Raw genomic sequence first — 27,672 nt, 5'->3', positions numbered from 1 at the left:
TTCGGGGGGCGGGAGGGCCCCGCCGGCCGCGGCCTGGGGCAGAGGCGGCTGCGCTAAAAGCCTGATCCGCGGGCAAACGGGCGCCGCAGCCCCCAGGCGGCAGAAGCCTTCCCCTGGCCAAGGGCCCCGCGGCTGAGCCTAGGGAAAGAGCTGAGCGAACAGGCGCAGGCGGCTCTGTCAGGCAGTTGTGTAGTCACCTAAAGCCGGTCAAGCCGGCCTTCGGGGGTCTTTGTGGCTCGGAAGGAGCGATTGGCCCAGCCATGTCCCACCCTTTGCCGTATCGGATTAGCTCATTGGTCCAGCCAGCCTGACCATCATGCAGTATCAGAACAGGCCATTGGTCCAGCCCAGCATCCCTGCCCATGAGCCCATTGGTCCCTCTGGTTTGGTCTCTCTGATGATGCTGCAGAGGGAGCCGAAGTCCCACAATGCACCTGGCCAAGTGGTCAATGCTCAGGGCCAGGGCCAGGGCCGGGCCAGGGCTGGGGCAGGGCGGGTGCCTGGGCAGGGCTGGGAGGGCGGCTGGGGCCATGGCCTCTGGAGGGCGTCTGGCCATTGCCTGCCCCTCCGCGGGTGGGAAACACCCAGGGAGCAGAACTTTGGGGGCAGGGGATCCCCCATCATGCCCCCCTCCGGAGGATGGGCTCAGACAGGAAGGGCGGCTTGGCTTGGGGGTTAAGACACCGGGCTGGGACCCAGGAGATTTTGGTTTCAATGCTCAGCTCTGCCACAGACTCCCTTGTGTGAGTCACTTCGTCAGAGAATGAGCCATCCCTGCCTCACAGGGCTGCTGGGAAGATGAATATTTTCATGGGGCTCAGAAGCCATAAGGAGTGGGGCAGGATAAGGACCTTGCTAGGCAGGGGGAGGAAGTGGTAGTTGTCTATCAGCCCTGCTCCCCTCTCACTGTGCGACGGAATTGGAAGGAGGCAGATGGGACAGAGTCCATCTTGCTGCTCCAATGAACAGGAAGCAGCTGCCGGTATCCCAGGGATGCAGATGAACTTTCAGTCACAATAATGTGGCGTCGCGTGAGTGTGGCAGTGAGAGATCCTCCACAGAATAAGGCTGGTTGGAAACCACGTATGAACTGCCATAGGCACAAGCAAGGCTGATGTCTGCTTAGTAGGGGGCTGGGATGGACACGTGCTCCACACACCGCTTGTGTGTCTGCCCATGCACAGACAGCACTCATGCAAACAACACTTGAACACATAAATTTCCATGTGATGGCCAACGTACCAGGTATTGAACAGGGAACGTTGTGAGTTTCTACAATTTAAGCTAAAGAGCCAAGCTCTCAGGCTGAGAACTCTAAGAGACACACACCCTCTGGGTTGGGCACAGAGGGAGAATTCATAACACACATGCACGCACAAGACCACATGCAGGTACAGATACATGTGCATCATTGCACCTCTGATATTCAGCGACTGCATTTCTACCTGTGCTTGTTCGTTCTACTTGTCTCCACTGCTAACTTTCAACTGGGGCATCTTCCCTTTCAGCTAGTCATGAGGTTATTCATCATTTCCTGTCAAAATGTTGTGCAAGCAGTGCTGTGTCCCACTTCAGTAATGGGGGAAGTGATTCGCATATAACTTGTACAGTCAAACCTCGCAATAATGCGCCCCGCCATAAGGCGAAATCGCATATAATGCGATCACAGGTTGGCTCCCCTTTAAGGTATAATACAGTATGGTACTGTACCAATGGTCCCCAACAACATGGCAGGGGAGAGAAGCTGCAGCCCCACACCTGCCGGGGACAGAGAACTCCAGGGCTGTGGGCACCGGTGCTCTCTGTCCCCGGCAGGCGAAGGGACGCGGTTTCTCTCTGGCTTCAAGAGGAGCCGCAGCTCCCCACCTGCTGGGGACAGAGAGAACCGGTGTCCGCAGCCCCGGAGTTCTCTGTCCCCAGGAGGCAGGGAGCCACAGCTCCTCTCCCTTGCTGGGCACTAGGTGCACTAGGCAGCACACATCAATGCACTGCGTTGGGGACCACTGACAAACCCCACTATACCACGACCCCGCATTTAGCGCGATTGAAGTTTTTGGACCCCAAACATTGCATTATAGCGGAGTTTCATGTATTTGGAGATTTAGAGAAATATAAACGGTTCTTAGCTGCAGTCCATTGATGTACGATAAGATCCCAGGAAACCGTCACAAGATTTAGGGCCTGAGTTAGATCTTAGTCAACTCTCGCTGTAAATCTGGAGTAACTCCATTGAATTTACACTTGTACAATTGAGATCACTGGCCTTGGCTCTCAGTAACTCTGTTGAAGTCAGTGGAATCACACCACTATCAGATTGGTGTGAGAAGAGAATTGTGTCCAAAACCTGGCATGTAATTTATACCATGGATGAGGTCACTGTTGGTCTCAGCCCTTTGGCTTTAATGTGAGGCTTTAAATTTGCCATAGGAAAAGAAATAAAAGCCCTTTTACGTTCAGGGACATTCTGTAATTTCCTTCTGAGATGGTGAAATTCCATCTTGGGCAAAACTTCCTTCTCCTTTTCGTGTGCTTCTGACTAGGAACCTTCCATGCATGTTGGGCTCCTACTGTCTAGTCACCAAAGATCCAGGACGCTCAGCGGAAAGATGAGCCTGAGGATTCTGTTTCTCTTAGCTGGTATGTTCTCTTTCCCTCAATTTAAACTGTATTTGAAGCTTTCCCTCTGAGTGTTCCTCCAGGACGAGGGACCTGAAGAAGCTCATGCTGTATCGTATATCTGAGGCCAGTTATAGATGGGAGGTGAGGGGAGTAAGTGACCATAGATATTGCACAATGATTTGGCAATTGTAGGGCATGGGGGCTGGGCTTTATCTCCAGAAGGGATTTCAGCAGGAAAATGGAGGGAGCTGTCAATGCAGCAGAGTAACGTTGACACCCATTTGAGCCTTTGGGTCAAATTTGTCCCTGGCATAAACTTTGGAGGACTCCAGTCCCAGCCCAAATGTCTACACTGCGATTGTTAGCCCTGCAGGCCAGCCCCAGCGAGCCCGAACTAGTCGACCCAGCACCACAGGGGTTTTACTGCAGTGTGGCCGTGCCCTCTGAGGCCTCTTTCGGAGAGCTGTGGATCAACTCCTAGGTGTTTCCTGAAGCTCGTGCTGCTGTGCTTCCTGTGTCCCCAGGGGCAGGCAGGGCAGAAGCTGTCCCCAGTGGGCCACAGTCCGTGCTGTCCCCAGTGGGCAGGGCAGGAGCCTGTCCTGTGGTGTGCAGGAAGCTGTCAGTCTATGGGCAGCTTGTGTCATCACTTCACTCCATCTTCCCCTGGCTATTCCAGGCTCGTTGGCAGGTCCCAGCCTAACTCCCGCCCCACTTTTTTACCTGGACATGTCTTCCGACCCCCCTGCCCAAGAAGACTCCACCCGGCTTGTCTGCATCGCGCCGAGAGCCTATGTGGACAGCGAGTTCTGGTTGCTGAAGACAGATCTGGTTCAGCCCGTACAGACACTGTTTGCCTCGGAGGCCCAGCATCGCGTCACCTTCATCCTGTGGAACGTCACCGTGAAGGATGCCGGGCAGTACTGGTGCCGGTACCGCAGCTACAACGGGAGTGCCAGGCAGATGTCAGAGTTCAGCAATGTGGTGGAGGTCGCAGTGTCAGGTAAAGGGCTTTTAGATCCGAGGGAAACTGGCTGAGCTGAGGCGAGAGCAGGGAAGTGTGGGCAAGTGTAGTGCAGTTCCCCCCTCCACCACCCCTCAAGCTCTGCCGGCGCCCCTCTGTCCTGAGCCGCGGGCCCCGGCTAGCCCGGCCCTGGGCTCCCTCGACCTCCCCCAGGTCTTTTGATGCCTCTCATCCCTCCAGTGCTCTTCCAGTCCTACTCTGCTGGGGCAAAAGGTAGGTGCACCAAGCCAGTTAGTCCAACTCAAAGCTGCTGGCCGAGGCTGAGCTGAAGAGTTTGTGTGGCAGGTGCCTTCCTGGTGGTGAGAGCAGGGAGATGCATGGTGAAAGGTACCAAGGGTGGCTTAGGTGTCAGACTTCTGGGCTCTGATGCTGGTTCTGGGAGATATTTTGGTTTAGGTAGTGCATGAGGCTGAGACAGGACTCCTAGGTTTCCTTCCCAGTACTGGGTGGGAGTGGGGCCTCATGGGTCAAACAGGAGGGCTGTGTGTCAGGACCCCTGGGTCCCGTCCTGGCTGGAGGAGGGAGTGGGGTCTAGTCTTCAGAGCAGGGTGTGGGTTGCCAGGACTCCTGGGGCCTGATCTTGACTCTGCAAACCGGTGTGAATAAAGCAACTTTTCAAACTGTCTCTTCCTTCCTTTTCCATTGAAAATCTGTCAACATTCCCTTCCCCAGCAACTCCAAGTGCCCCTCCCCCAGCTCCCACGGCTGCTCCACAAGGTAAGGACAAGGACAGAGGGAGGCAGGGAATCTGCCAGGGCTTGGGAAACAAGACTAGTGTCCCAAGTGGGGGTTGTGGGGAGAACCACGGGGAAGGCCATGGCTAAGACGGAGATTGGGGGGTGCTCACCCTGTTCCAAAGCTGCCCAGTTGCGGATACAGTCTGGTGCTCGGAGTGGGGAGGGTTGTGTGGGGTCCCTTTGGTGTCTGAATAGGGCCAGGTAATGCCAGCTGTTTCTCTGCATTGTCCAGCTTCCCCGTGGCTGCTCCCTGTGACCCTCAGCGTGGCTGGAGCTTTGCTTCTGACCGTGAGCCTCGTAGTAGCAGTCGTGGCAGTCAGGCGAGGTACGAGGAATGCAGAAACGGGGTCCTGGGCTGATACACAGAATTACTGAGAACCCACCACTCCCATTCATCTCAACTGGAGACATGGGAGCTGAGCAGCGCTCTCTCCTCTCTCTCTCTCGCTCCCCATCCACCTCCTCTATCTATCTATCTATTCATCCCCATCCACACACCCCTTCTTATCTATCTATCTATTCCCATCCACCACCACCCCTCTCTATCTACCCCCATCTATCTATCTATCCCCATACACCCTGTGACATTGCACTCCATATGGTTTTATGAAAATATGCTAATAAGTGTGAATATAATGTAACTGGAATATGCTTCATGCAAAAAATCTCTTGTATCATTACAAAGATACAGACTAACAGGGCTGCTACTCTGAAACATTGCAGACATTACAAAGCTTATAGTCAACTGTGTGTGATCATCCTATTTGTATGTATGTATCATTCTTGTATCTGAAACGAGAAATATGAATAGAGCTCTGAGGTCTTATTGTGATTATGCAAAGTGGGGGCCATTAATGGTGGTTTGGAAGCTTGATGGATCCTATTAATCAGGACAATTGACTGTGGATAGGTCTGTTTTCTTGCAAGCCTTCCTGTGAATCAGGCCCAGCTTGGGGTCTCCCAGGACATGTGACCATGTCACCTTGTACTGGAATCCATCTTAAACCTGGGGCTTCTCCATGTAGAAGGAAGGGTGGGGACCCAGAGACACAAAAGATTTCCACCTTGTGCCAAAGCTGTAAGAGGGGGTGGAACAGAACCAGAGTAAGTAATTAATTCCTGGGGGAGCAAACAGCTGTGCACATCTCTCTATCAGTGTTATAGAGGATGAACAGTTTATGAGTTTACCCTGTATACAGAGTAAAATGGATTTATTTGGGATTGGGAGCTGGGTGTCTGGGTGCTGGAGACAGGAGCACTTGCTGAGCTGTTTTCAGTTAAGTCTGCAGTTTTGGGGGGACGTGGTTCAGACCTGGGTCTGGGTTGCAGCAGGCTGGCATGTCTGGCTCAACAAGACAGGGTACTGGAGTCCCAGGCTGGCAGGGAAAACGGTAGAGTTAGCACATCAGGTGGCAGTCCCAAGGGGTTTTCTGTGACCCAACCCGTCACACACCTATCTATCTATCTAATCTTACCCCTAGCATTGCTTTTATGACACCATAACATCTGTTTTCTTTTTACCAGTTAATGCCAGAAGACAACAGCTGAAAAGGTGAGAGACGCTCAGGAAATCTAATGTCACTTGGTGACAGTGGCTCATGTGGCCTAAGGAGAAACTCTCCGCACTTTCAGAAATCATTAAGGAGCATAATTCTCATTGGCTTTCAATGGGATTTAGGTGCCAAAGTGGTCAGATCCCTTTTGAAAATTTGATTTGGGGTCCTAAGTCACTTGGAAGGTTTTGAAAATGTCTCCTGAGGCCGGGAGAGGCTGGAGCAGGGCAAAGCATCCTTATTAACTATGGATCTCACAATGTCTGTTTTTCAGGGATCGGGAATCGTGCTGGACAGAAACGAACTTTCCCACAACAGGTCTGTGTTAGAGTCAAATACCAAGTCCTTGTGAGGTCAGGGTGACCTGAGACAGCCTTGACAGCTGCCAGAAGGAGGCTGCGGGTGACATTTTCAAAGCAGTGTGTATGGAGGTGGAAGGACCAGGAGCCAGGACTCCTGGATTCCACTCAAGGCTCTGCGAAGGCTTGTGGTCTGCTGGTTCAGTCACTGGGGCCTGGCAGCATAGGCTGCTGGGTTCACTGACTTGCAAATGAAGTAAGTCAACCTCTCCAAGCCTCAGCAGCATTTCCTGGCAGTTTCTGTCCTGTCCTGGTGGGGGGCATTGCTGTGCACAGGGAAATAGTTCCCATGCTCCACCCTAGAGGCAGTTGACATTGGCAGTTGGCAAAGCGATCCCTTTGGGGTGAGAGGGGCTGCAGGTCTGGGAGACCTGGCCCCAGTAACCTCACTCCTCTCTCCTTTTGCAGACATATCGTTCGATAACTGCCTGTTCACCGTCTCGGAGGTAAGTCATCGCCCGAGGGCTTTGCGGAGAGGGCGTGAGCTGCCATGGGGGACACAGGCTGTTCTCAAGCTGGGCACAGCTGCTGGGTCCATGGGCAAGTATTTCCCAGGCCAGCAGCTGCCAGACAGCCCCCTAGTCAGGGGCTGAGCTTGCACTGCAGTGGCATGATGCAGCTGTCTCACCCGGAGGGTGTAGTTTGCAAAGGGTTAATGATTGCTCCCCCATCCCCCCCCAAGTTGAGCCCCCCCCATAGATCCTTATTTTATCCTCTCTCCTTGTCTCGCCCCCCACCTTGCATTTGGCAAGAAAATGGACCTGGAAGCCACAGGCAGCCAAGATGCCTGCATCTCCCCAGGCTCCAGGAAAAGACTCAGCTCCGCTTCCGCTCTGGGAACCGACAGCTTCAGCACATTCAAGTCCTTGCAGTGACGGCCTGGGTGGAGGCTGGCCCTGGATGCTCCAGCTAGCGACCCCCTGGTCTGAGCCCCGGCCCTTTCCTTAGTCTTCCTTGGGCTCGGGGTCACCCCCAGAACGAGGCGTCTGCCAGAGGGACCATTACCAGGGTGCGATTATACATCTTCATTGGGAGGAGAATGAGCTTCAGTTAAGCCTTGTGCCCTCCAGGACCACGTGACATGGACACCATGAAAAGATGCCCAGAATCTAGTCTACCTCCCGCATTGTGAGCAGTGTCACTGGCTCAGCTCTGGAGCTGAATCGATCCCTGGGGCAGATGCTGGAAGCAGGAAGATCCCAGCTGGGGTTGCATATCTTTGGGTCAGGATTTGTGTGGCTGGCAGTGGATTCTTCCACCGTAGCCGGAATGACATTCACATGAGCCAGCCAAACCTTTCTACCCCTCCGCAATCCCCTTCCTCCAAGCAGTGCTTCCGCAGGATGACCCGAGATGGGGGGAGAGCCAAAGACTCCATAAAGACGACATGCATCCAAGGAAGTGGGTATTCACCCACAAAAGCTCATGCTCCAAAACGTCTGTTAGTCTATAAGGTGCCACAGGATTCTTTGCTGCTTTTAAAGGCTCCATAAAGTCCCCTGCCACGAAGCTGTCGTCAGACTGTTGTACAGGGCAGGTGCTCCTGGATTGCGGTGCAGGCAGCAGCTCTCAGCCTGAGATGGACAGAGGAAGCACATAGGGGTGTGTCTGGGGGGGATGGCTATGAGGCTGTGTCTGGGGATGGACAGCTGGGTTTGCATCTGGACTCAGCGAGAGGAGGAGCGTGGAAGCCCCCAGGAACTGCTGTCCCACCGACTCCCTCTCCTCTGCCCGTGACTTTCCCCGAGGGAGGGGCGTGCAGGACGTTTCTTTCCGCGGGAAGCGAGCGAGGTCTGGTGATTAGGCGCAGCTTGCGATGTGCCCCGAGGCCGGTCTCTGTCCCGCTGGCGGGGTGATGCTGCCCCCCATTAGCACGAAGTGTTACCGCGGCTCCAGCTGGCGGGACTGCAGCTCTTGTTCCGGCTCAATAAAGACCTACAGGTGTTCCTGGCGCGGCCCCTGGCCCGTGCACCGGCAGGGGGAGTCCGGCCCACGCGTGCGGCCAGGGTGGGCAGCCGGGTCCCTCCCGCTGGGCTGGGCCTGCCGCTAGGGGGCGGGCAGATGGGGTGGGGTGGCGGGGGCGGGTCGGCTGTGGCGGTGGCGGCAGTGGGGCGTGAGGGGGCGGGCGGGGGCGGGCCGGCAGGGGGCGTCTTGGCGCTGAGCGGGGGCGAGGGCCGGCAGGGGGCGCGGCCGCTGACACGGGGGCGGCAGGGGGGCGGCATGGCTGGAGTGGAGGCGTGCAGGGCGTGGGCGGGGGGGCCGGGCAGGGGGCGCGGCGCTGCAGGGGGGCGGGGCCGCAGGGCGCTTGCGGGCGGGGCGGGCCGGCAGGGGCGCGGGCGCTGCAGGGGGCGTGGCCGGCAGGGGCGCTGCGAGCGGGCTGGGGCCCAGCACGGGGGCTGGCGGGCGGAGGCGGGGCTGGCAGGGGCATGTGAGGGCAGGGGCGGGCGCGCGGCCTGTGGGCGGGGCAGGCAGGGGTTTACTTTGGGCGGGGCCGGAGCTGTGCGGCGGAGAACGGGGCGGGCAGGTGGGCGCTGCCACGGCGGGGCTGGGGCCGGCCGAGGGGCGCTGCAGGGCGGGGGCGGGCCGTCGCGGGCTGTGGCGGGGCCCGGCGGGAAGGCGGCGGCGGAGCCCAAGATGCGCGCGGCGGTTGTCCGTGTCCCCGGGTGCGGCTCCTCACATCGGGGCGCCAACGGCGAGATCCAGCAGGCACCAGGAGCAGCAGGCGCTGCGCTCGGAGGCGTCGACGGGCCCGACAAGCGCGGCCCTGGCGCTCTACAGCGTGCGTGGGGGTGGCGAGAGCCTGGGGGTCTCTAGGCAGGGGGGTGGGATTGGGGTACGAGTCTGGGGTGGGGGGCGGGGAATGGGGGTCGGGTACGAGTCTGGGTGTGGGGCAGGGGAATTGGGGTGGTCTGGGGATTGGGTACGAGTCTGGGTGTGTGGGGGGATGGGGGTGGGCAGAGGAATGGGGTTCTGGGTTTGGGCGTCGAGCTGGTTGTGTGGGGGGATGGGTGGGCAGGGAATGGCGGTTGCTGGGGATTGGGGTATGAGTCTGGCGTGTCGTGGGCGGGATGGGGTCTGTTCTGGGATTGGGGTACGAGTCTGGTGTGTGGGGGAAGGGGAATGGGGTGTCTGGGATTGGGGTACACTCTCGGGTGGTGGAGGATGGGGTGGGCAGGGGAATGGTGTCTGGGATTGGGGGTACGTCTGGGTGTGTGTGGGGGAGTGGGAGGGGGATGGATGTCTGGGGATTGGGGGTACGAAGTCTGCGGTGGTAGTGGGGATGGGGGAAATGGAGGAGTCTGGGGATTGGGTACGGTCTGGGTGTGGGGGCTGCGTGGTGGGGGTGGGGGGGGGAATGGGGGTGTGTGGGATTGGGGTACAAGTCTGGTATGTGGGGTCTTGGATGGGGGTGGGGCAGGGGATGGGGATGTTGGGGTTGGGTGTACGAGTCTGGGTGAGTGTTGGGGGTGGGGGATGGGAATGTGGGTGTTGGGGATTTGGGGTTGAGTCTTGGGGTTGTGGGGGATGGGGGTGTTCTGGGATTGGGGTACGAGTCTGGGTTGTGTGGGGTGCATGGTGGTGGGGCAGGGGGAATGTGGTTGTCTGGGGATTGGGTACCGAGTCTGGGTTGGGCGGGGATGGTGTCTGGGGATTGGGTATGAGTCTGGGCGTTGTGGGGGGATGAGGGTGTCTGGGGATTGGGGTATGAGTCTGGGCGTTGTGGGGGGATGGGGGTGGGGCAGGGGTGGGGTTTGGGGATTGGGTCGCGTCTGTGGGTGTGTGTGGGGGGGGATGAGGTGGGGCAAGGGGAATGGGATCTGGGGATATGGGTCGGAGTCTGGGGCTTGTGGGGGAGGTGGGGTGGGGCAGGTGAATGGGGTGTCTGTGGATTGGGGGTAGGGTCTGGGTGTGTGGGATGGGGCAGGGGAATGGGATGTCTGGGGATTGGGGTACGAGTCTGGGTGTGTGTAGGGATGGGGGTTGAGGCAGGGGGAAGGGGGGGTGGGCAGGGCTCGAGAGGGGCTGGAATGGGACACACCTTGGGGTCAGGAGACGCCTGGCCCACAGAAGAGGCCTGGCCCGTGTTAAGGGGCTTGTGGCCCCATGTAGCCCTTCGGCTCCTGAGCTGGTTGCATCTCCCCGTCCAGAAGTGGGGCCTCAGCAGCACCCTGGTAGCTCAGGGGCCTGCAGGGGCCATGAGTCTCTTCTTGTAGCCGTGCTCATGGTAAAGTTCTCCATGTCTCAGCCTCGTTCTGTCACCTGGGTCTTTGCTCTTCCTTGCGCAGGCGTGCGGGTGCGTGCCCTCCCTGGGGTTCACGGAGGCTCTTGATTGCTGTGCCAAGCTTGATAATCGTCTCCAAAGTGTGGGCGAGGTCAGACTCCTTGGCAGGAGGCAGCTTGATGTCACTGAGTGTTTGCCCGGGGGGGGCCCTTACCCTGTGGCTGGGCTTTAATTGCATATTTCAGTTCGGATCCTGCAATGTTTAGTCTCATCTTCCTTGTTTTTGTTTGGGGAGGGGAGGAATTGGATGCGGCGGGTGCAGGGTGCAAAGTCTCTGGGACAGGTCTGTGCAGGGGCATGTGTCTGGAAGCTGGGCAGGAGCAGGAACTGCTAGGTGGCGCTTGGGCGAGGCCGTGTTCCCTTTTTATAGGTGCCCAGCTCCAGGTTGTTTCCACTGGGCAGGAAAAGCCTCTGCCAGACCTTGGGCCGGACGCCCCAGGCCACATCCCTGTGCCATGCTGCGTTTCCTGGAGAAGTCTGGCTCCATGGCGTTCCGGATGGCTGGCTAGCAGACCCTTCCCCTTCCGTGGAGCGGCCATCAAGAAAACTCTTGCTTGCCGTTTGGAGGGGGTAGTTTGGTTTTGTGGAAGGCCGTTAGTCTCCGCTCTCCCTCTGGAGCTGCTGTACCAAGGGAGGGGGCACTGAGTGCCGTGTTACCGCCATGTGGCCTGGCATGGTTGGAGCCGCAGTTGAATTTCCTTCACCCCCAAAGCAGCATTGCTGGGGTTAAAAGTAGGTGCTCCAGGGCTGTTCCTGGATGAAGTTAGCTGCCCACCTTGAGGGCGGTCTGGCTGGGAGTGTTGCCTTGCTCTGCAGGAGATGAAGCAGTGCATATCCCTCCTTTCTCCGCTGAGGGCTGTGGAGACCGCCACGGCCAGGCTGCCTCTGGGAGAGGAGCTGTCGGGGGCTGGGGGAACGCTGGCTGGGGCCATGCTGCTGGGCCAGCTCTTCCTTCTGGGGTGTTTCGTTCGCTTTCCTCCTCCCAGCAATCTTCCGAGTGCTTGATCGGCTGCCGCTGCCTGTCGTGGGTTGGAGTGCACAGACTGGTTGTAGCTGGGGTTACGCAGGGCCCAGCACTGCTCTGTTTCCCACCCTCAGCATCCCTCACCCGGGCATTCCCACCCCCCGAATTAGGGGTTGGTTTATGTAGCAGAAAGCAGATCCAGCACCCGTAGTATAAGAACCTTCCTTCCTGAGCTGTGGGGCCGGAGTGAGGTCCCACGCGCTTTAATCTTTATAGCAGGGTTAGTTTATACAGCGAGACCACATTTATCAGCCGTGGAGATTACATTAATTAAATACCAATGTAAACTTTCAGTGAAAACCTTCCCTGTGCGCTGCGTGCTGCCCCAGCCCTGGCTAGTGACAGAAGTAATGGGGGCTAATGACCAGGCCAGTGGCATGGGGTTCAGACAGTGGTTCTGTTCATGACACTGATCTTGAGCAAATCACTTCACCTTTGAGTGTCTTTTGCCTGCTTCCCTCTCAGCCCCTGTCCCGAAGAGCTTAGAGACAGCCACTCTCTTGTGACTGGCACGCGGGGGCCTAGATCTCCGCTGAAGCCTCAACATGCTACTGTAATATAAATAATGAAACAGACGAGGTTATTTTCATTGTGTGCCTGAGACCCGTGTAACATCCTCTTTACGTGTTCTCTGTTTTGACACTCGCTTGAGGCTAGAAGGAAACTTGCTTTTGAATGTATTTTTTAAAAATCTGATGTTATCCCTTTGTCAATACAGTTCTGAAACAGCTTTTTAGTCAACAATACAGCACGAATACTGAGAGCGGAGTTTTCATCAGATTTCAAGATGTTCTATTGACTTTCTGCATTTGATCCCCTTTGACCAGTGGAATGTTTTTATGGAGTAAATCTACCACAGTTCAATTGATTTCCCCATTATTGACTTCCACTTGCTCCAGCTGTCCAGCTCTCCGAGTTTGGAAACAAAGCATAGGTGAGCTATTCAGGGAGCTGACCGACATGCTCTCCTTAGGCTACGGGGTAGCAGTGCACAAAGAACTACTCGTGAGTTCATTCTTGGGGGATGCTGGGAATGCTAGTGTCTGAAGCACCGTCCCGGAGAAAGTTTCATACTGGGGAGAGGCTTTTCACATTTTCAGCAATGTGGCGTTCTTTAGCCCGACATCTGGGATGAATCCAATGCAGCTGTTTGACCTGGACGGGTAGCGAGTATGGGGAAAGCAGGTGGCGGTGGAAAGAGACGAGGTAATGGAAAATGTGAATTTGTCCTAATGCTTCTTTTCAGTGCAGCGTACATAGTGGAGAGGTGGCCACGTCCTCCTGTGTGGGGCTTCTTGCTTCTTTCTTAGAAGTCTAATGTCCTGCCCCACAGATCGGTGCCAGCTGATCTTGAAGCATTCATGAGTGCATGTGTCTGTGCAATTGTCGACCTCATACTGAGCCTTTGTTTTACAGTTTCTTAAACCAGGAACATTCCTGCCTCAGATTACTGGGGGGGCTTCCTTTCTCTCTGTGATTTGCTAATGCAGCCGCTGCTCTGAGCAGCTGGAAACCTCTCCCAGTGCTTTGGAACAAGTGACCTGGCCTTAGCATCCCCCCATGCACCACAAGGAATGTTGCAGTGTTACACCCCAGAAAAGATCGAGGTGGAACTTGATCCCCTTCCTTTGGTCTGAAATAGCATGAATTTGGTGCTTGTCCAGGCACCCTACAAAAACCCTCTCAGAAAGACAGCTCTGTGTCCTATAACGATGGAGGGGTGGCAAGAGTTTCTGTAGGTGTCTGCCTGGCTGAGTGCCTGTGGGAATGATTTATATGGTGTTACTGGGATTTTCTTGTGCTGATGGTGTATGTGTTTAGGGCACGTGGGGCCTCGGAAAAGCATCTTTTTAATATGATTAAAAATCAATAGCTTGGTGTTTATCAGGGCACATAGGAATTCCTGTGGGTTAGTTTTTCAAAGCAGAGCTTTTTCTTTTTCCTTAGGGTTCGTGCAACAATCTGTCCTTTTCCAAAGACACACTTTTTATGCTCTGCATTCTGTGCGATAGCAAACAGCTCTTGGGCAGCAAAGGCACATAGAAGTGAAGGCTGTTTTAAAACAAGGATTCCCAAGCGCGCACAGGTCTCCAGATAGCACTAGACTTAATTTCTCTTTCCCTTTGTTACTTTAAAGGGACAGCATCAGGTTAAAGTTAATCTGTTCAGTGAACAAATTCCGTTTCTATTACTAACATCTGAAAATGATTAAAACTAATAGAATCTTAAAAAAAACTCCCAAAACTAATTTAAATGTCTCCATTTGAGCTGTTTGCTTTGTTTCTCTAAGGTTGGACAGCGAAATAAGTCAATTTCAGCTCTCATTTGTAATCAGTTTCATGTGCAGGTTATGGGGTTGCAAATGGAGATGCTTTAATTCACAGAATTTTTCCTTTTTTAAAATCCTAAAAATATTAGTAAAATAACCTCTAAACATTTGGCCTAACCTGTCACATTGTTCTGCTTTACACTGACACATGGATGGTTGGTTTTGCTATCGTATCTTAGAAACACAAGAATCTCCAGTCTGGATCAGACCTGAGGTCAATCTAGCCCGGTATTCTGTCTCTGACGGTGACCAAGGACAGCAAAAAACCCTACAGACAGATATAGGATGATCTGCTTCTCTAAAGGTCTCATCCGAATCCACAGTAGTCAGAGATTTAAGACCTGATGCATGAGATTTTATATCCCTTCAAAAACTTTTTGTATAATTGCATTCATCTTTATTGCAGTCATGCCAAGGGACAGCCAAGAACGGACCTGAGTTATTTCAGGCACTGTAGAAACACGATAGTAAACGGTGTTTGCTATTTTAACTCAGGCTATTCTTGTTATCCAGAGTTATCTTGTTAACTCAGTCTTGCTGAGTTCTGGCCTCAGCAGCATCATGTGGCAGTGAGTTCCACAGGCTACAAAGTATTTCCTTTCGTTTGCTTCCTTTTAATGTTATTGACACGACCCCTTGCTCTGTGGAGAACAGACCATCCCAATGTCAGTACCATTGGTTATTCTGTACACTTCTATCGTGTCACCTTGTTTTAAAGTAAACAATCCCTGGTTTTTCAGTCTCTCCTCATCTCACATGCTGATGCTCTCCTGCAACATTTTGACTGACTGAAGACCTGGCAGTCCAAGCCAGGTGAAAGATTCTCTGTACCAGTTTTCTCCTAGTAGCATGAGTGTCTCAAACATACTCTGTGTGTGTAAGTAAGTAACCTGGCTCGTGTCAGTTTGAAAGGCTAGTGAATGCAAAGCAGATGCCCAGGGCACCTGTTTGGCATCTGTAATCAGAAAACTAAATACAGGGGGAAAACTTCCTTTAAACCTATGAATATCTGTGTTCTTTTCTACCATGCTGTAAGTGGCTACCTACATGGGAACACGTGGCTAGCAGGCCTGAGCGCATGGAGTGATCTGTGTGCTTTAGGGTGTCGCTTGTTTTTGCTTACTGCCAACCAGGTGTCGCGTGGCCTGCGACATCACAGCTGGCTGCATGGTCCGGGCCTGTCGTTCAGCGCAGGGAGTCCTTGCCGAGTGAGGGTTGCCGGATCCGACCTGTAATCGGCTGCCAACATATTTTCGTGCCTACAGCATGCCTGGTGCTTTGTGAGGGATAGGAGGGGGCGTGGGCCCGGCCCCAACGAGTTTGACTGCCTAGCTGAGGTGCTTATGCGGCCCTTGTCACTGGAGTCTGGCCTAGTGGATAGAGAATTGGACTGGGTTTGGGGAGACCTTGCTCTACCACTGGCCTCTTAGGGGACCTTGGGCAAGTCTGGGCCTTGCTCCATGCCTCAGTTTCCCTGTCTGTAAAATAGGGGTGATGATCCTGGCCAAAGCGCTTTATGATCCATGGCTGACAAGTGCCACATGGGAGCTTCCCTCGCAACCCTCTTGTGAGGCAGGGTGATGCCCAGAGAGACAGGGACTTGCCCAAGGTCACTCAGGGCATCTGTGTCAGGGCAGAGAATTGAACCTGGGTCTCCAGGGTCCCAGGCTGCTGTCCTGAGCCCTGCCCCATCATTCCTTTCCCTCTCGCAGCGCGAGCTGCGGTCGCCATAGGAAAGCTCTGTTCAGAGGGGAACTTCAGGCAGCGCCTGCTCCCACTGCAGATGCTCCCTGCGGGCATGGAGGAGAGCGACATGAACCCTTTGTCAGTGGCATGGTTCATTCTGAGGCCCTGGCCCTGGGAACACTAGGATGGAGCTGGGGTGAGCGACAATGGCATAGTTCTAACTGCATAGTTCTAACCCTGCCTGCTGCTTTTGACAGCTCCCTTATGGGAGATGTGTTTCCCATTTGGGACCTTCTCTTGGTTACTTTGCACACTCCAGCATGCGTGGGGAATGCCCTCCTCTTGGTGTAAAGGAAGATCCCAGATAAGGGATGTGTGTGTGTTTTGACTTCAGGCTTTTCTCCACACTAGGTGCATGGATCTAACCTATTGTTGGCTACAGAAGGAGTGGCTCTCAGGGTCTGTAATGTCCCAGCTTTGTTTGTGGTCCGAAGAACCTCGACACTCGGACTAGCAACCTTGGTTCTTTCCTCGTTGCTGTTGCCTGGGGAATGTGCTGTAGAAACGGACACTCCCTGAAAGCCAAAGAGAAAGTGGGTCCAGTGGTTGAGGCTCAGGAGTTTAGAACTCAGGAAATGCTGCTCTCTGATTCTCTTTCTAGCCTGGGGCTTGTCTGTCGCCTTCTCTGCCTCAGTTTCCCCATCATACCTTACAGTGAGACTCGGAGAGCTCAATTGATTAAGCTTAACAAAGAGAAGGTGGAGGGGTGACTTGATCTCAGTCTGTAAGTGCCTACGTGGGGAACAAAGATTTGACAATGGGCCCTTCAGTCTAGCAGAGGGAGGTCTAACGGGATCCATCTAATCAAATTCAGATGGGAAATAAGGTGTCAGTTTTTACTGAGAGAGTAATTAACCACTGGAGCAATTTCCTAAGGGTGGGGGTGGATTCTCCATCCCTGGCTATCTTTAAATCCCGATTGGAGGGTTTTTGGAAAGCTCTGCTCTAGGAGTTTGTTTGGGGCAGTTATCTGGCCTGGGTTACGCAGGGGGTTAGACTCACTAGATGATCCCTTCTGGCCTGGGGATCTCGGAATCCAGTTTGTCCAAGAGACGGTTGAGTCACTCGACAGACGTGTAGCATGGTCCTTGCCCAGACCGGTCTGACTCCAGAAGCTGAGAGACGGGAAGTGTCGTCCGGGAGCGGGGCCCAGCTACGTTGACTTCCCAGTTCTGCCCCTTCTTTTCAGACAAGGGTCTCCAGGGATTTGATCCTTTAAAGGGACAGACAGTGCATGGAGGCACCAATGTGAGGCTGCTTTGTAACTGAAATGGTTGATCTGATCTGACCCTTTAACGTAACCCTCTGCCTGTGGTGGGTGGGTCAGTGATGATCCTAGTGCGCAGGAGTTTCCATCTCTCTCTCTCTCTCTCCTTTCCAGGTATTTGAACTTTCACAATTATCGTCCCCGCTGAGCAGTTTGAATGGGCTAAGTTAGATCTTATGAAGAGTCTCAGGTGTTAAGAGATCAGGATCTTTTAAAAAATACCTTTTATTTAAGCTGACAGCGCCCATTCAAATCAGACAGAGCTGTGGAGTAACCCCGGGCGGGAACAACCCTGGGTTGGTTGGAGGCTGGAACAAGTACAGCAGGTCTTTTTCCGCCTCAGACCTCCATGGCTCAGTGATGAGGGCAGGCTTTGTCAGCTCTACCCTCCGCGAGGCTGGGGAGAGAACCTGGCGCCATTCAGAGGCCAGCTAAGCCTCAGGGATTCTGTCCGCAATGCTGTTCAGAGACGTCCTTTCTCCAGGGAGTGTTCTGCGGGAGTTGGGGTGTTCCTGGCCTCCTGTGTTACTAGCCTGTTCTGTATCTGTCTCAGCCACACAGTTGTCTTCTGGATTTGTCCTGTAAAGCACTGGGAGTTAGATGGAAAAGCAACAGCCTGGAGGAGTTTTACATTTATGATTTCCTCCCAGAGACTTGCGTTGTTACCCAGGGTCACTCGGAGAGTTACGTGTTCTCCGCTTTCAAACTTTGCATCAGCAAGAGAACGATGCATGAGTGTAACCCACTCCAAGTATGGGGCAAGCGGCTTCTCCTAGCCAGAGGGCCTTCGGCGCGCTGATGCGATGCTCGCTCTGCCTTGATGCTTCATTCAGTGGCTCGGGGCTTCCCCGGGGTTTGCCGGCCCCCCGTGGCTAGCATTGCTGTGATTGCAGTCGGGGACCTGAACGGGTGCGGACCTGGCGTACGGTGCTTCTCTGTTGACTGGGTGGCTCGGGCGACCCTAAGATGGGGAGGGATAGCTCAGTGGTTGGAGCATTGGCCTGCTAAACCCAGGATTGTGAGTTCAGTCCTTGAGGGGGCCATTTAGGGAACTGGGGTAAAAATCTGTCTGGGGATTGGTCCCTTCAAGCTCTGATATCCTATGATTAAAGATAACCTCTCTGACATGGGACCTGTCTTCCTTGGGACAAGGAGATCTTTTTGACCAGGTTTCAGAGCCTCTGTTGGGAGGGACCTGAGGCCAGGCTTTCTGCCCGGATTGGTTCTTGCTCTGCTGATGGTGTCGGATATTGGAACAGGGCAGAGTAGGGGTCACTCATTACACAGTTGCTGCTCTGTCACCGTCCACCCCGCCCAGCGCCACGTCTGTAACAGACTAGAGTCCCCTTTGGCCACTAGAAATGGCATTTCTCGGGCCAGCCGGGGAGGGGGCCTGTGCTGCCGCACCGGGGAGGAGCATGAGTCCCAGCTGCCCGCTCGCTGGGCCGGCATGTGTTAACCAGCTCCAGCATGGACCCATGTGGGAGCTCTGCTGAGGGAGGTGCCAGGAGAGCCCACGGTGCACGTGGCAGGGGTGTAAAATTGTGATGCTCCCTCTGTCTCTTGGCGAATGTGTTAAAACAAACAAACAAAATTCCTTTGGGCCTGAAAATTCTGTCTCGGGCCAAACCGTCCTGCAGCTGGTTTTTGCTCCGTTTTCTGAGGGAGCCTTGTCTAGTGGGTAAAGCACTGGCACCTCGAAATCCAGGTGCTGTTCCATTGCTGTCTCGCTTTGTGCCTCAGTTTCTGCATCCGCAAAACTTCCCCTTGAAACAGGGTTGTAAGGCGTGGTTACTGGCGGTTTGTAATGTGCTTTGAGATCTGCACAGATTCGATGCGGGGGGCTGGGGGGCGCAGGAGCGTGCATGTGGGCCAGCTGATGGTGGACAGCCAGACGCTAGTTCCAGTGACAGCCTTGCTGTCAGTATCCACTGGCTCCCCCCAGGTGAGTCGAGGAGAGTCCATGCAGGCTGGCCCCGTCCTTGGCTAACTCCTCCCTCCCATTGCAGGGGAGTTCCTGTGATGTAGCCAATTTCCTCTCAGTCTCTTGCTGCCCCAGAGCACAAGGTCTCGCCCGCCTAGCTAAGGTGACGTGGCTGGAGATCCATCAGCTTCTCGGCAGTCTGGAGCTCTTAGGCCAGGGGTTCTCAAACTGGGGGTCGGGACCCCTCAGGGGGTCGCGAGGTGGTTGTGGGGGGCGGGGGTCACAAGTTGTCAGCCTCCACCCCAAGCTCTGCTTTGCCTCCTGCATTGATAATGGTGTTAAATATAAAAGTGTTTTTAATGTATAAGGGGGTCGCACCCGGGCTTGCTGTGTGAAGGGGTCACCAGTATAAACGGCTGAGAACCCCTGGGATCTACCCTTCCGCACCCTGGCTCTTAGTCCCAGTTGGCTGCCTGAGTCGGATCAGGCCAGGAGACCCTCGCCGCCTGGTTTAATTACAGCCCGAGCGTGAATGGCCTCCTGCATTGTGGGGTGTCGGCAATGCTGCTGTCCTGCTACGTTACTCCAGGAAAGGGGGATTTAGCCTTTGCACAGAGCTTTTCCTCTTCAAACTGTGCTGCAGATGCTGCCTGCTTCATCCCCTGAGTGAGGAGGATCCAGATCATTATCCTCTTCAGACAGCAGGGAAACTGAGGCACGGGTGCAGTCTCTTACCCACAGTCAGTGGCCAATCTGGGACAGCCTAGCTCCTGGGGCTGTGACTGATGGCTAGGCCACGTATCCTCCTTCCTTCCTTGGCCTAAAGGCCCTTCCTAATTCGGCCCTTCCCTCCTCGTCTGCTCAGCCAGCCTTGCCAGCGTCTCCATCCCCCGTTGCTCCCCAAGTGGTGATCTCTGTTAAACTGAACCTCAGTGAGCTGAGCCCAGCTTTGAATCCCTCTTTACGTGTGTGGCTGTTGTGATTTCAGATCATTTCTCCTTCCTCGCATCAGTGAAAGCGCAAAGTGGTTCTGAAAAACGACTTCCAGGCCCAGCCCCTGTAGAGGAAATGTCTCATGGTCCAGTACGTTGCGGGCCCGCTGTTCTGACCCAGCCTGTCCAGGCTTTGAGGCCCGGGTCCCGAGTCTGCACTGCCTCCCCAGCCCTGGTTAGGGGAGCTCCCTGCAGACGGTTGCCTGCAGTTAAACAGTCAAAGGAGGAATAAACTCCCCTGCCTAGGGGCTGGCTTTGTGTAAAGGCAGGAGGAGGGACAGGGCCCCCCAGCACATAAATAGGGACCCTTGCTAGGGTCACCACTCTGTAAATTATTCGCCAGCCTTTCTGTTCTTTCAGCCTGCCTGGAAGCCCAGGGCACATCTGCCATCCCTTTTATTGCTCACAAAGAAGCCAGGGGCCCTGCTTGACAGGCTGATTAACATGGATGCGAGAAATTTGCATTTAATAGCTTTCAAAAGCAGCACCTTGAGCAGCAGAGCGCTCCTCTGTGGCTGGGATTATGCTGCTTTCAGGAAACCTGCATGCTTTGGGGTCCTTCCTCTCGCGTTCCCAGCACAAGTGAGTCCCCAAAGGATGTCCTGGGTGTCTGCTTTTGCCTTCAGGAGGCAAATCTGTTCGGAAGCCATTGTTCTAATTCTCTGTAAGTGTGGATGTGTTTGTCTGCTGAGCCAGTGGCCTGGTCTCTGACCTCACGTAGCCCTTGCCTGAATTAGCAGCCGCTGATTTCTGCAACACCAGGTTCTTTGCTCCTTCCTCATCTCGTGGCTGAGATCCCTTCCTGGCAAGCAGGGGATCTCTGCCACTGGGACACCCAGATTGTCGGCCCAGCTTTCCTCTTCTTTCCCTGCTGCGTCTCTGCTGCCTTTGACACCCACAGCGAGGTGCTGGAGGCGCAGGATACAACTGGAGCATTCCAGGAGTGACCGTTGTGTTGCCCCTTCGACAGTGTGCAACATCCTGAGTTTAAAACGAGAAGCTGGGTCTAAATGCCAGAAACATGATTTAATCTCTGCTACGTAAAGCTCCGCTCCTCTGAGCCGCCGCTAGCTCCTCTGCCTGCTCTGCAGTAAAGGCGTGGGGCGACTCGTGGTTCATTTCCAGCAGGAACTTTCTTCCTGGGGTTTTTGCTTAACTTGCAGTGCTTCCCTGCTCCCCAAATTAAGGTAACTCCGTGAAAAGTGGGAGGGGCTTGTAGGAGGCCCCGGGGATGCAGCATGGGGTCCCTCAGTGCGCCTCTGGCCTGCCCTAGGTGGACAGATGAGGGGAGTTTGTTTCCCCCAGGCCGGTTCGACCAGCATCTCCTCTGTTGAGATGGCCAGTCGCTATCCGACTTGTGCCCCCTCCCTGCCGAAGTCAGAGGAATAGCGTACTCCTTAGGACTGAGTGGGATTGTGCTCTGCAAAGATCAGATGGGGGGGCTTCAGGCAGCAAAGGGGGCCCCCCACACACACCCAGGGAGAAGAAATCCACAGCCCTGAGTCCTAATGAACCTTTCCCTTCTCCCTGCCTTTGTGGGACCGCCCCAGGGTTGGCGCATCCAGGGTGTGGAGACAGGAGAGGCTGGCTGGCTGACAGGCCAGAGCACGTGGCCTGGTCACCCCCTCTGCTGGTTTTGCTTTCAGGGTAAGATGTAAGCAGCTGCTGTCAGTTCCTGATCTGACACCCTCACGCTCATTTTGCCAGTGCCAGGGAAGGGCTGTTTGCATAGAACTGGCCTTGTCCCCACTGTTTACTTCCCTCCCAACCCCCCTCGTCCCCAGGCAAATCTCAGGCTGCAGACTTGGGGTGGAAAAGGTTTATTTTGGCTGGGGGCAGCAATTCTGGCTCGGAGTCATGGGCCCATGAATGAGCGGCTCCGAGCCCAGCTGCTGGGCAAATGCATGGCTAGGAATCCACTTTGCGTGAGGCTCGAAGGCAGCGTGTCTGAGGTTAAATGAGGCGGAAGATGCTTTTGCTGCTGTCCCCCCCCCCCCCCACCAGCCGTAAGGAAAGGGGGTCGCGCATGCAAAGAGCAGAGTCAAGGTTGGGGGAGGGGAGGGGTGGGTTGGTGCTGGAGAGAGACCCTGCATCTGGGGATCGGAAATCTCCTCTTGGCTCATCCCTAGTGGGGGTGATGGGCCCCTGGCTCGTTTCTTTCCTTCCCAGCTCGATAGCTCTCGAGAGAGCCGCCCCTCCAAGCCGAGGAGACTGGGTTGAAAGCTGTCAGGCTGTGTCGGTTTCCCTGTTCTGCCGAGTACGCTTACAGCGGAGTGTCCTGCAGATGTAGGGCTCTGCGGCCGTTTCCCGGACAGTCTGATGCAGCGACTCCCTCGGGGAGTGGGTGAGGGTTGAAGAGATGAAGCCACGTCACACCCTGCCATCCCCTTGGCAGGACACATTTGTCTCCGGGTTTTCTGTTACTGGGCACCGTCCCTGTAGATCACCCCTCGGGGGAGATGCGAACGGCTGAGATGATGGGTTTTCTGGTGTGTTTGTATTTCAACCTGAACAAAAGCTGCGTTTTTTTGCCTTCAGAGTACAATGAGTTTGTGAAAGGCACAAAGATATTTCCAATAAAATGAAGCAGCGTTTTCCATTAGCCCTTAGAGGCCCCACCTGAGATTGGGGCTGTACATACAAATAGTGACCAACGGTCCTGCCCCAAAGCATTCACACTCTAAATAGGGAAATGGTGGGAGGGAAACTGAGGCACAGAGCGACCGGGACTTGCCCATGGTCACCCAGCAGGTCAGTTCCAGAGCTGGGAATAAAATCCAGGGAGTCCCAGACTAGTGCTCTATCCAGTAGGCCGTGCTGCCTCTCCATTTGGCAAGTAAGCAGCTTCAAATGGACAACTCCTCTAACGTGCGCTGGCGAGCAACTGGTGTCTTTCCTGGATGTGTGGGGAGGGACTGAGAAGCCATGAGGTCAGTGGGGAGCTCAGGAGAGACAACCTTTGTTCTTCTTGCACAGCACCTTGCCTGCTTGGCTCCTGCTCCGTGCCTGCAACAGCAATCAGAAAGGGGCCTCTGGAGACCCAGTCCGGGAGTCCTGATTTCTCCCAGCACAGACTCCAATTGTCCCTGCTAGGGGAATGCAGGTCTGGAGCCCTTGACCTGTGGCTTCGCCTTTGCTTGCAGGGAAAACCCCCTTTGAGTAATGCCTGGGCTGGAGCTCGCAGTTGGGGTTTTTGGCTTGGCGGCGTTAGGAGTGGGAAGAACAAGTTTAATTACGGCATCGCATGAGAGCCTCTTTGATTCTGGGAGTACGATGGGTGAGAAAACGCAGCATGTGTAGGGAATAATTATACACTTGGCTCTTTCTAGCTTCAAAGCAGCTGGCACCCAGTCCTCTCCGGGCAGCAAGGGAAGCATTAGCCCCGTTCCATCGACTGGGAAACAGGCGCAGTGGAGAGGAAGGGTGGTGCAGTGGTTAGAGCACAGCTTGTGACTCGAGGGACCTGGATTCAAGTCGTTGTCTTCTGACCTTGGCAAGTCATTTTAGCTCCTCTGTGCCACAGGCCCCATCTGTATGGGGATGGGGGGATCTCGGCTCTCAGAGGGATGTGGGGAGGATAAAGTCATTGGAGACTGAGGCTCAGATGCTCTGATAAAGAGGGCCACATACGTAACTTAGATGGGACTTGCCCGAAACTCCCCACTGAACCAGCAGCAGAGCTGGGACCCCAGGAGACCTGGCTCTCCATTCTGCACTCGGCCAAAGGAGATTCATTGATTTTTTGGGTCAGCCACCATTGAGCTAGGACATGAGCCAGAGGGGGCCAGTGAGGCAGCAGCTGCTGCTCTGAGGCCCCAGGGAAAACTGGCGCGCTGGTTTTATTAGTGACTTTGGCTTTTTAATGATTTTCCCTCATTGTCTAGAATCTTTCCCCCCTTTCATGGCGACAGCTTGAGTCTTTATTTCCAGGGGGAGGGAAGTGTCATAAAACCCTTTGCATTTGGGTGAGCGTGTGGTTTTTTTTCTTTTCTCTCCCATATAAGTCTGCCGAGATAAAAGCTCTAATTTATATTTTTTATACAGGTTCTTAGCATTAAGCCAGCTAGCGAGAGGAGGGCATGAACCGCGCAGTGCTCAGAGCTTTGCCCTGGCCTCTTGCACCTGGCAGCCAGAATTCTGGATTAAACAGAAAATCCAGGAAATGGAGATCCAGGCTGGGAGGTTTCACTGTGGGTCCTTCACACCTTTGGCAGCTCCAGGGAGCAGAATTGTGCTCTTTTTGTGCGTTGCGGTGTGGTCTGGTGGGTATGGTGTCCAGTGGTTAAAGTGGTGGTCAGGACTCCTGCATTCTTTTCTCTGCTCTGAGGGGAAAGTGGCCCAGGGTCAAACCCAAGGTCCATCTAGTCCAGTGTATTGTTCCTAACGGCGGCCAGTACCGGCTTCTCTGGATAGAGCGGTGAGAGCCCTGCAGTGGGTGAATTTGAGATAATCGGGATAAGTCTGCTCCTGATCTCTTGTAGCCAGAGATTGGCTTGAGCCTTGAAGCTCAAGGGCTCCTGGTTAAAGCAGTGGTCTGGCAGACAGTGTGCCTGGGTTCCCTTCAGGGAGTGGGGTCTAGTGGTTAGAGGAGAAAGGACTGGAAGTCAGGACTCTTGGCTCTCGGAGGAGAACAGGGTCCCGTGGTTAGAGGAGAAGTCTGGGAGTCCAGATTCATGGCATGTTACCAATTTGGCCACCAAGTGAGCTCTTGGGCAAGTCACTAAATTCTGCCCTTGGGGAACGCAAGGTTTAATTTGTTGTCTGCGTACTGTTTTGAGGTCATGTGACGAAAGGCTCTGTAGATAGACAGTGCATTGTCTTCTCCGGGAGTTCAGGGAGGGATCTGATCTGTGATCCATGCTGGCTTCCCAAGGGCAGCTAACAACTTCTGGATGCTCAGCCTGAGGCTCCTCAGAGAGAGCTTGACTTTTCAGAAAGCTCTGAGCACCCCCTTCTGAAAACCAGGCCCTGCTAGGTCCCCCAAACCCACTGGCTCTTGAAAAGCATGGTGCGGGGCTCGTTGGATGCATTTGGTTTGTGGGTTAATGTGCATCCTGCATTGCTCCCAAGTGCGTCCAGTTCCCAGTCCGTGCTGCCGGTGATAAGCTGCTGTTCACGCTAGGCCTGTCCGTGAGACGGCGGGGCCTGATGCCAGGCAGCCCAACGGGGACTCACGTTCAGCATGTGCGATCAGAAGCCTTGACCTCCAGCTGACCTGGGGTTGAACCCGGGCCAATAAGGCCTGGAAGATGCTCAGTCTGGTGGCCGGTTGATAACCTGTCTGAGATGAGTTGCCAGCTCCAGATCCCCAAACCTAGTGGCGTAGTTGTCTCCCCCTTGCTGGCAGGCAGCCCAGGGTCGATGGCTCGTGGAGTTAAGGTGGCTGGGGCAGGTGGGGGGTGTGCTGGGATCCTGAGGTGCTGAAGTCAGCCCCTGCTGCCACTGCCAGTGTCTGTGTCTGGCGCCGTCCCATGGACCGATGCCGAGTCACTTACAGGCAAACGAAGCAGGAGGATAAACTTCTCCAGAGAGGCTGCAGTGTTTGCACATCCTGCCTCAGGCAAGAAGGATCCTCACCGCTGGCCCCTGCATTTCTCTGCCTTAGGTCCTTATCTGGCCCCCGTCACCACAGGGTCTGCACACCTCCCGGGGAGGGGAGTGCAGCTGTCCCCATTGGGCACAGGGAGCCTTGAACCCAGAGACCCAGACTAGTTCTCCAACAGCTGCCCCGTCCTTCCTCTTCCTGCTCCTCCCCAGCACAGTCTGCAGCATGATCCCTGCTCGGCTTGGGATGCTGCAAATCCCCATGCTTTGTCTGTTGTCCCTTGCAGCGTGGCCAAAGGAAGGCGTTTTGGGAAAGGAAGTGCCTGCAGCTGGGAGTGTCTGTCTGTTGAAGACGGCGTTGGCGTCTCCGTGCCCAGCAGCAGAAAGTGGCTGCCTTTTGCAGTGTAGCAATCTCCGGGGCCAGAGCTGCCAGGTGCCATGACGAGGGGGAGGCATGAGGGTCGCTTGCCTGATTTCCACGAAGGAGGCTTCTCTCCAGCTCCTTTGCTCTTGCTGCCGCAGATCTCGCTCTGCTGGTAACGGGACAGCTCGGAGGATGGGGAATAGGGGATGATGGAGCTTTTAATAGACTCCAAGGCCAGAAGGAACCCTTGTGATCTAGCCTGACCTCCAGTGTCACAGGCCAGAGACCTGCCCGCAGTAATTCCCAGAGCAGAGCTGTCAGAAGCGCATCCTACCTTAATTTAAAAATGGTCAGGGATGGAGAATCCACCAGGACCCCAGGGAAATTGTCCCAATGGTTAATTACTCCTCCCATTAGGCGCTGACAGTCTGAATTTTGTCTAGCTTCAAGTTCCAGCCATGGGAGCGGGTGCCACCTTGCCCTGTTTTCCATGAGATCCAGTCCCCAATGAACCTTCTCTTTGTTCAGCAAAGTAGATGGAGTCCTGGGTCTCTCGCTCTCTGGCAGATTTTCGAATCCTTTCATTATTCTTGGGGCTCTCTGACCCCTCTCTGATTTAGTGGCCACCGCCTTGGACTGCGGGCCCAGGGCTCCCACAGCGATTTGCACCAGTGCCAAATACAGGGGTAAAATAACCTCTCTGCTCCTACGGGAGATTCCCGTCTGTGCACTCCAGGCTGCCGTTAGCCCTTTCAGGCACAGCGTTGCGTTCAGCACTCGTGTTCAGCTGAGTATTCCCCAGGGACCCCCACAGATCTCAGGTTCCTGTCCGGTCCAGGTCGGGGGAGATGGAAGTCATTCCCCGTTCTGTGGAGAGGGGCTGCGTGACGTGGGTTGGCCCAGCTCCCTAGTGGGGTAAGTGGCCCAGAGGCCCATGCTCATGGTTGTAGCTGGATTTTTGGTCCACAGGACTTCCGGCTGCTCAGAGAGCTGGCCCCTGTGCTGCAGAGAAGTGGACTACAACTCCCATCATGCACTGAGGCAGACCAGCTTCATGCAGGCGGCTTTGAAATGCCAGGACTGGGGAGCCCGCTGGCCAGCTCCCTCCTGGCGTCCAAGTCTGGAAATCTTGGCGGGTGGGGAGAGCAGGCCCGGGCCTCAGCCAGGAGCTGAGCGGTGCAGCTAAGCCCCAGCCAGCGCCCTCCCCAGCGGAGCTATCTGCACAGGCAGGCTGCTATGCGGGCTGCAGATGGGGGGATTTGCAGAGCGCGTCTCATCCCTGGTTCTGCGTGTGCTGATAACGTGTGAGGCCCCCATGGCTAAGTCTCCTGGGAGCTAATGATTCCTCCTCCCTCCAGCGGTGTCCATTAATTCCACTGTAATAGGCTGAACCCCCTTGAGGCTTCGAGCAGCAGAAGGGGCCTGGGAGGGGCTCTCCTTTGGCGATGCCAATGAACAGCAACAACCGCGAGGAGCCGGTGGAACCGGCCTAGCCGGACACCGTGCACAGAATGAGGCTTCCCTGCAAACCGGGCCTGTAAACTCTTCTGTCCACTGCAGACAGGGCACTGCGTGCGTGGCAGCTGCCTGGCGGCTTGGGCCAGGGCCCTTTTCCCAGCTTGCCTGGGATTCTCCTCGGCAGGTATGGGGGGGCCACTCGCTGCTGCCGCTACTTTTCTGGGGGGTGCTGCCTGGTGCGAACACTTGCCTTCAAGGGATCCTTTTTTGTTTGGGCCAAAGGCCATTTTAAGGGGGCTCTTCACCTGCAGATGGCTTACAGGTGCCAAAATCTGGAGCTGTTCCTCCTTAAGAGACCATGCTAGCCAGTGAGAGTAGAACAGTTCGTGAATTGGTGTTTTCCAAGGGGCAGGATGAAGGGGAGGCAGGTTTAAAAAACCCTTTTAGAGATCC

The 27,672-nt window shown here is 55.1% G+C and overlaps 3 protein-coding genes across 8 annotated transcripts in view; 2 read left to right on the top strand and 1 right to left on the bottom strand.

Annotated features, from left to right (window-relative positions):
* TMED1 (transmembrane p24 trafficking protein 1) overlaps positions 1-949 on the bottom strand; it is a 6,839-nt gene extending 5,890 nt beyond the window's left edge. The window contains exon 1 of the mRNA XM_075061232.1: positions 908-949. Coding sequence (XP_074917333.1) covers positions 908-949 — 42 coding nt within the window. The remainder of the gene's footprint in view (positions 1-907) is intronic.
* A 1,013-nt stretch (positions 950-1,962) lies between these two features.
* Positions 1,963-8,244, top strand: C26H19orf38 (chromosome 26 C19orf38 homolog). Of its 2 annotated transcripts, none has more exons than XM_032780423.2 (8): positions 1,963-2,637; positions 3,296-3,619; positions 4,313-4,357; positions 4,610-4,702; positions 5,902-5,929; positions 6,205-6,248; positions 6,698-6,735; positions 7,042-8,244. In XM_032780423.2, exons 1-8 carry the CDS (start codon positions 2,550-2,552, stop codon positions 7,162-7,164), a joined length of 783 nt encoding a protein of 260 aa, XP_032636314.1. In that variant the 5' UTR covers positions 1,963-2,549; the 3' UTR covers positions 7,165-8,244. The 2 variants fall into 2 exon arrangements, with proteins under 2 accessions (XP_032636314.1, XP_032636315.1); XM_032780424.2 differs by having other exon boundaries at positions 7,360-7,993.
* Positions 8,245-8,892: 648 nt separating this feature from the next.
* Positions 8,893-27,672, top strand: part of CARM1 (coactivator associated arginine methyltransferase 1) — a 48,911-nt gene continuing 30,131 nt past the window's right edge. Inside the window, exon 1 of one of the 5 annotated variants that reach the window (XM_075061008.1) lies at positions 8,893-9,068. In XM_075061008.1, coding sequence (XP_074917109.1) covers positions 8,924-9,068 — 145 coding nt within the window. In that variant the 5' untranslated portion in view covers positions 8,893-8,923. Of the gene's footprint in view, positions 9,069-12,313; positions 12,530-25,607; positions 25,831-27,672 lie in introns of those variants that run through there. The other 4 variants (XM_075061006.1, XM_032780418.2, XM_075061007.1 and 1 more) reach the window with 4 other exon arrangements.

Source organism: Chelonoidis abingdonii, chromosome 26, assembly GCF_003597395.2.
Source record: "Chelonoidis abingdonii isolate Lonesome George chromosome 26, CheloAbing_2.0, whole genome shotgun sequence".
NCBI classification, from domain to species: domain Eukaryota; kingdom Metazoa; phylum Chordata; order Testudines; family Testudinidae; genus Chelonoidis; species Chelonoidis abingdonii.
Note: the sequence above shows the minus strand (reverse complement) of the source record. Positions and strands in the feature narration are given on the sequence as shown.

What these genes read in the sequence shown, in the direction of transcription:
- C26H19orf38 (XM_032780423.2), top strand. Translation starts at nt 2,550, where the DNA reads ATGCATGTTGGGCTCCTACTGTCTAGTCACCAAAGATCCAGGACGCTC. An exon ending in GGTGGAGGTCGCAGTGTCAG is followed by an intron (nt 3,620 to 4,312) that starts GTAAAGGGCTTT and finishes TCCCTTCCCCAG; the next exon opens with CAACTCCAAGTGCCCCTCCC. An exon ending in TCCCACGGCTGCTCCACAAG is followed by an intron (nt 4,358 to 4,609) that starts GTAAGGACAAGG and finishes TGCATTGTCCAG; the next exon opens with CTTCCCCGTGGCTGCTCCCT.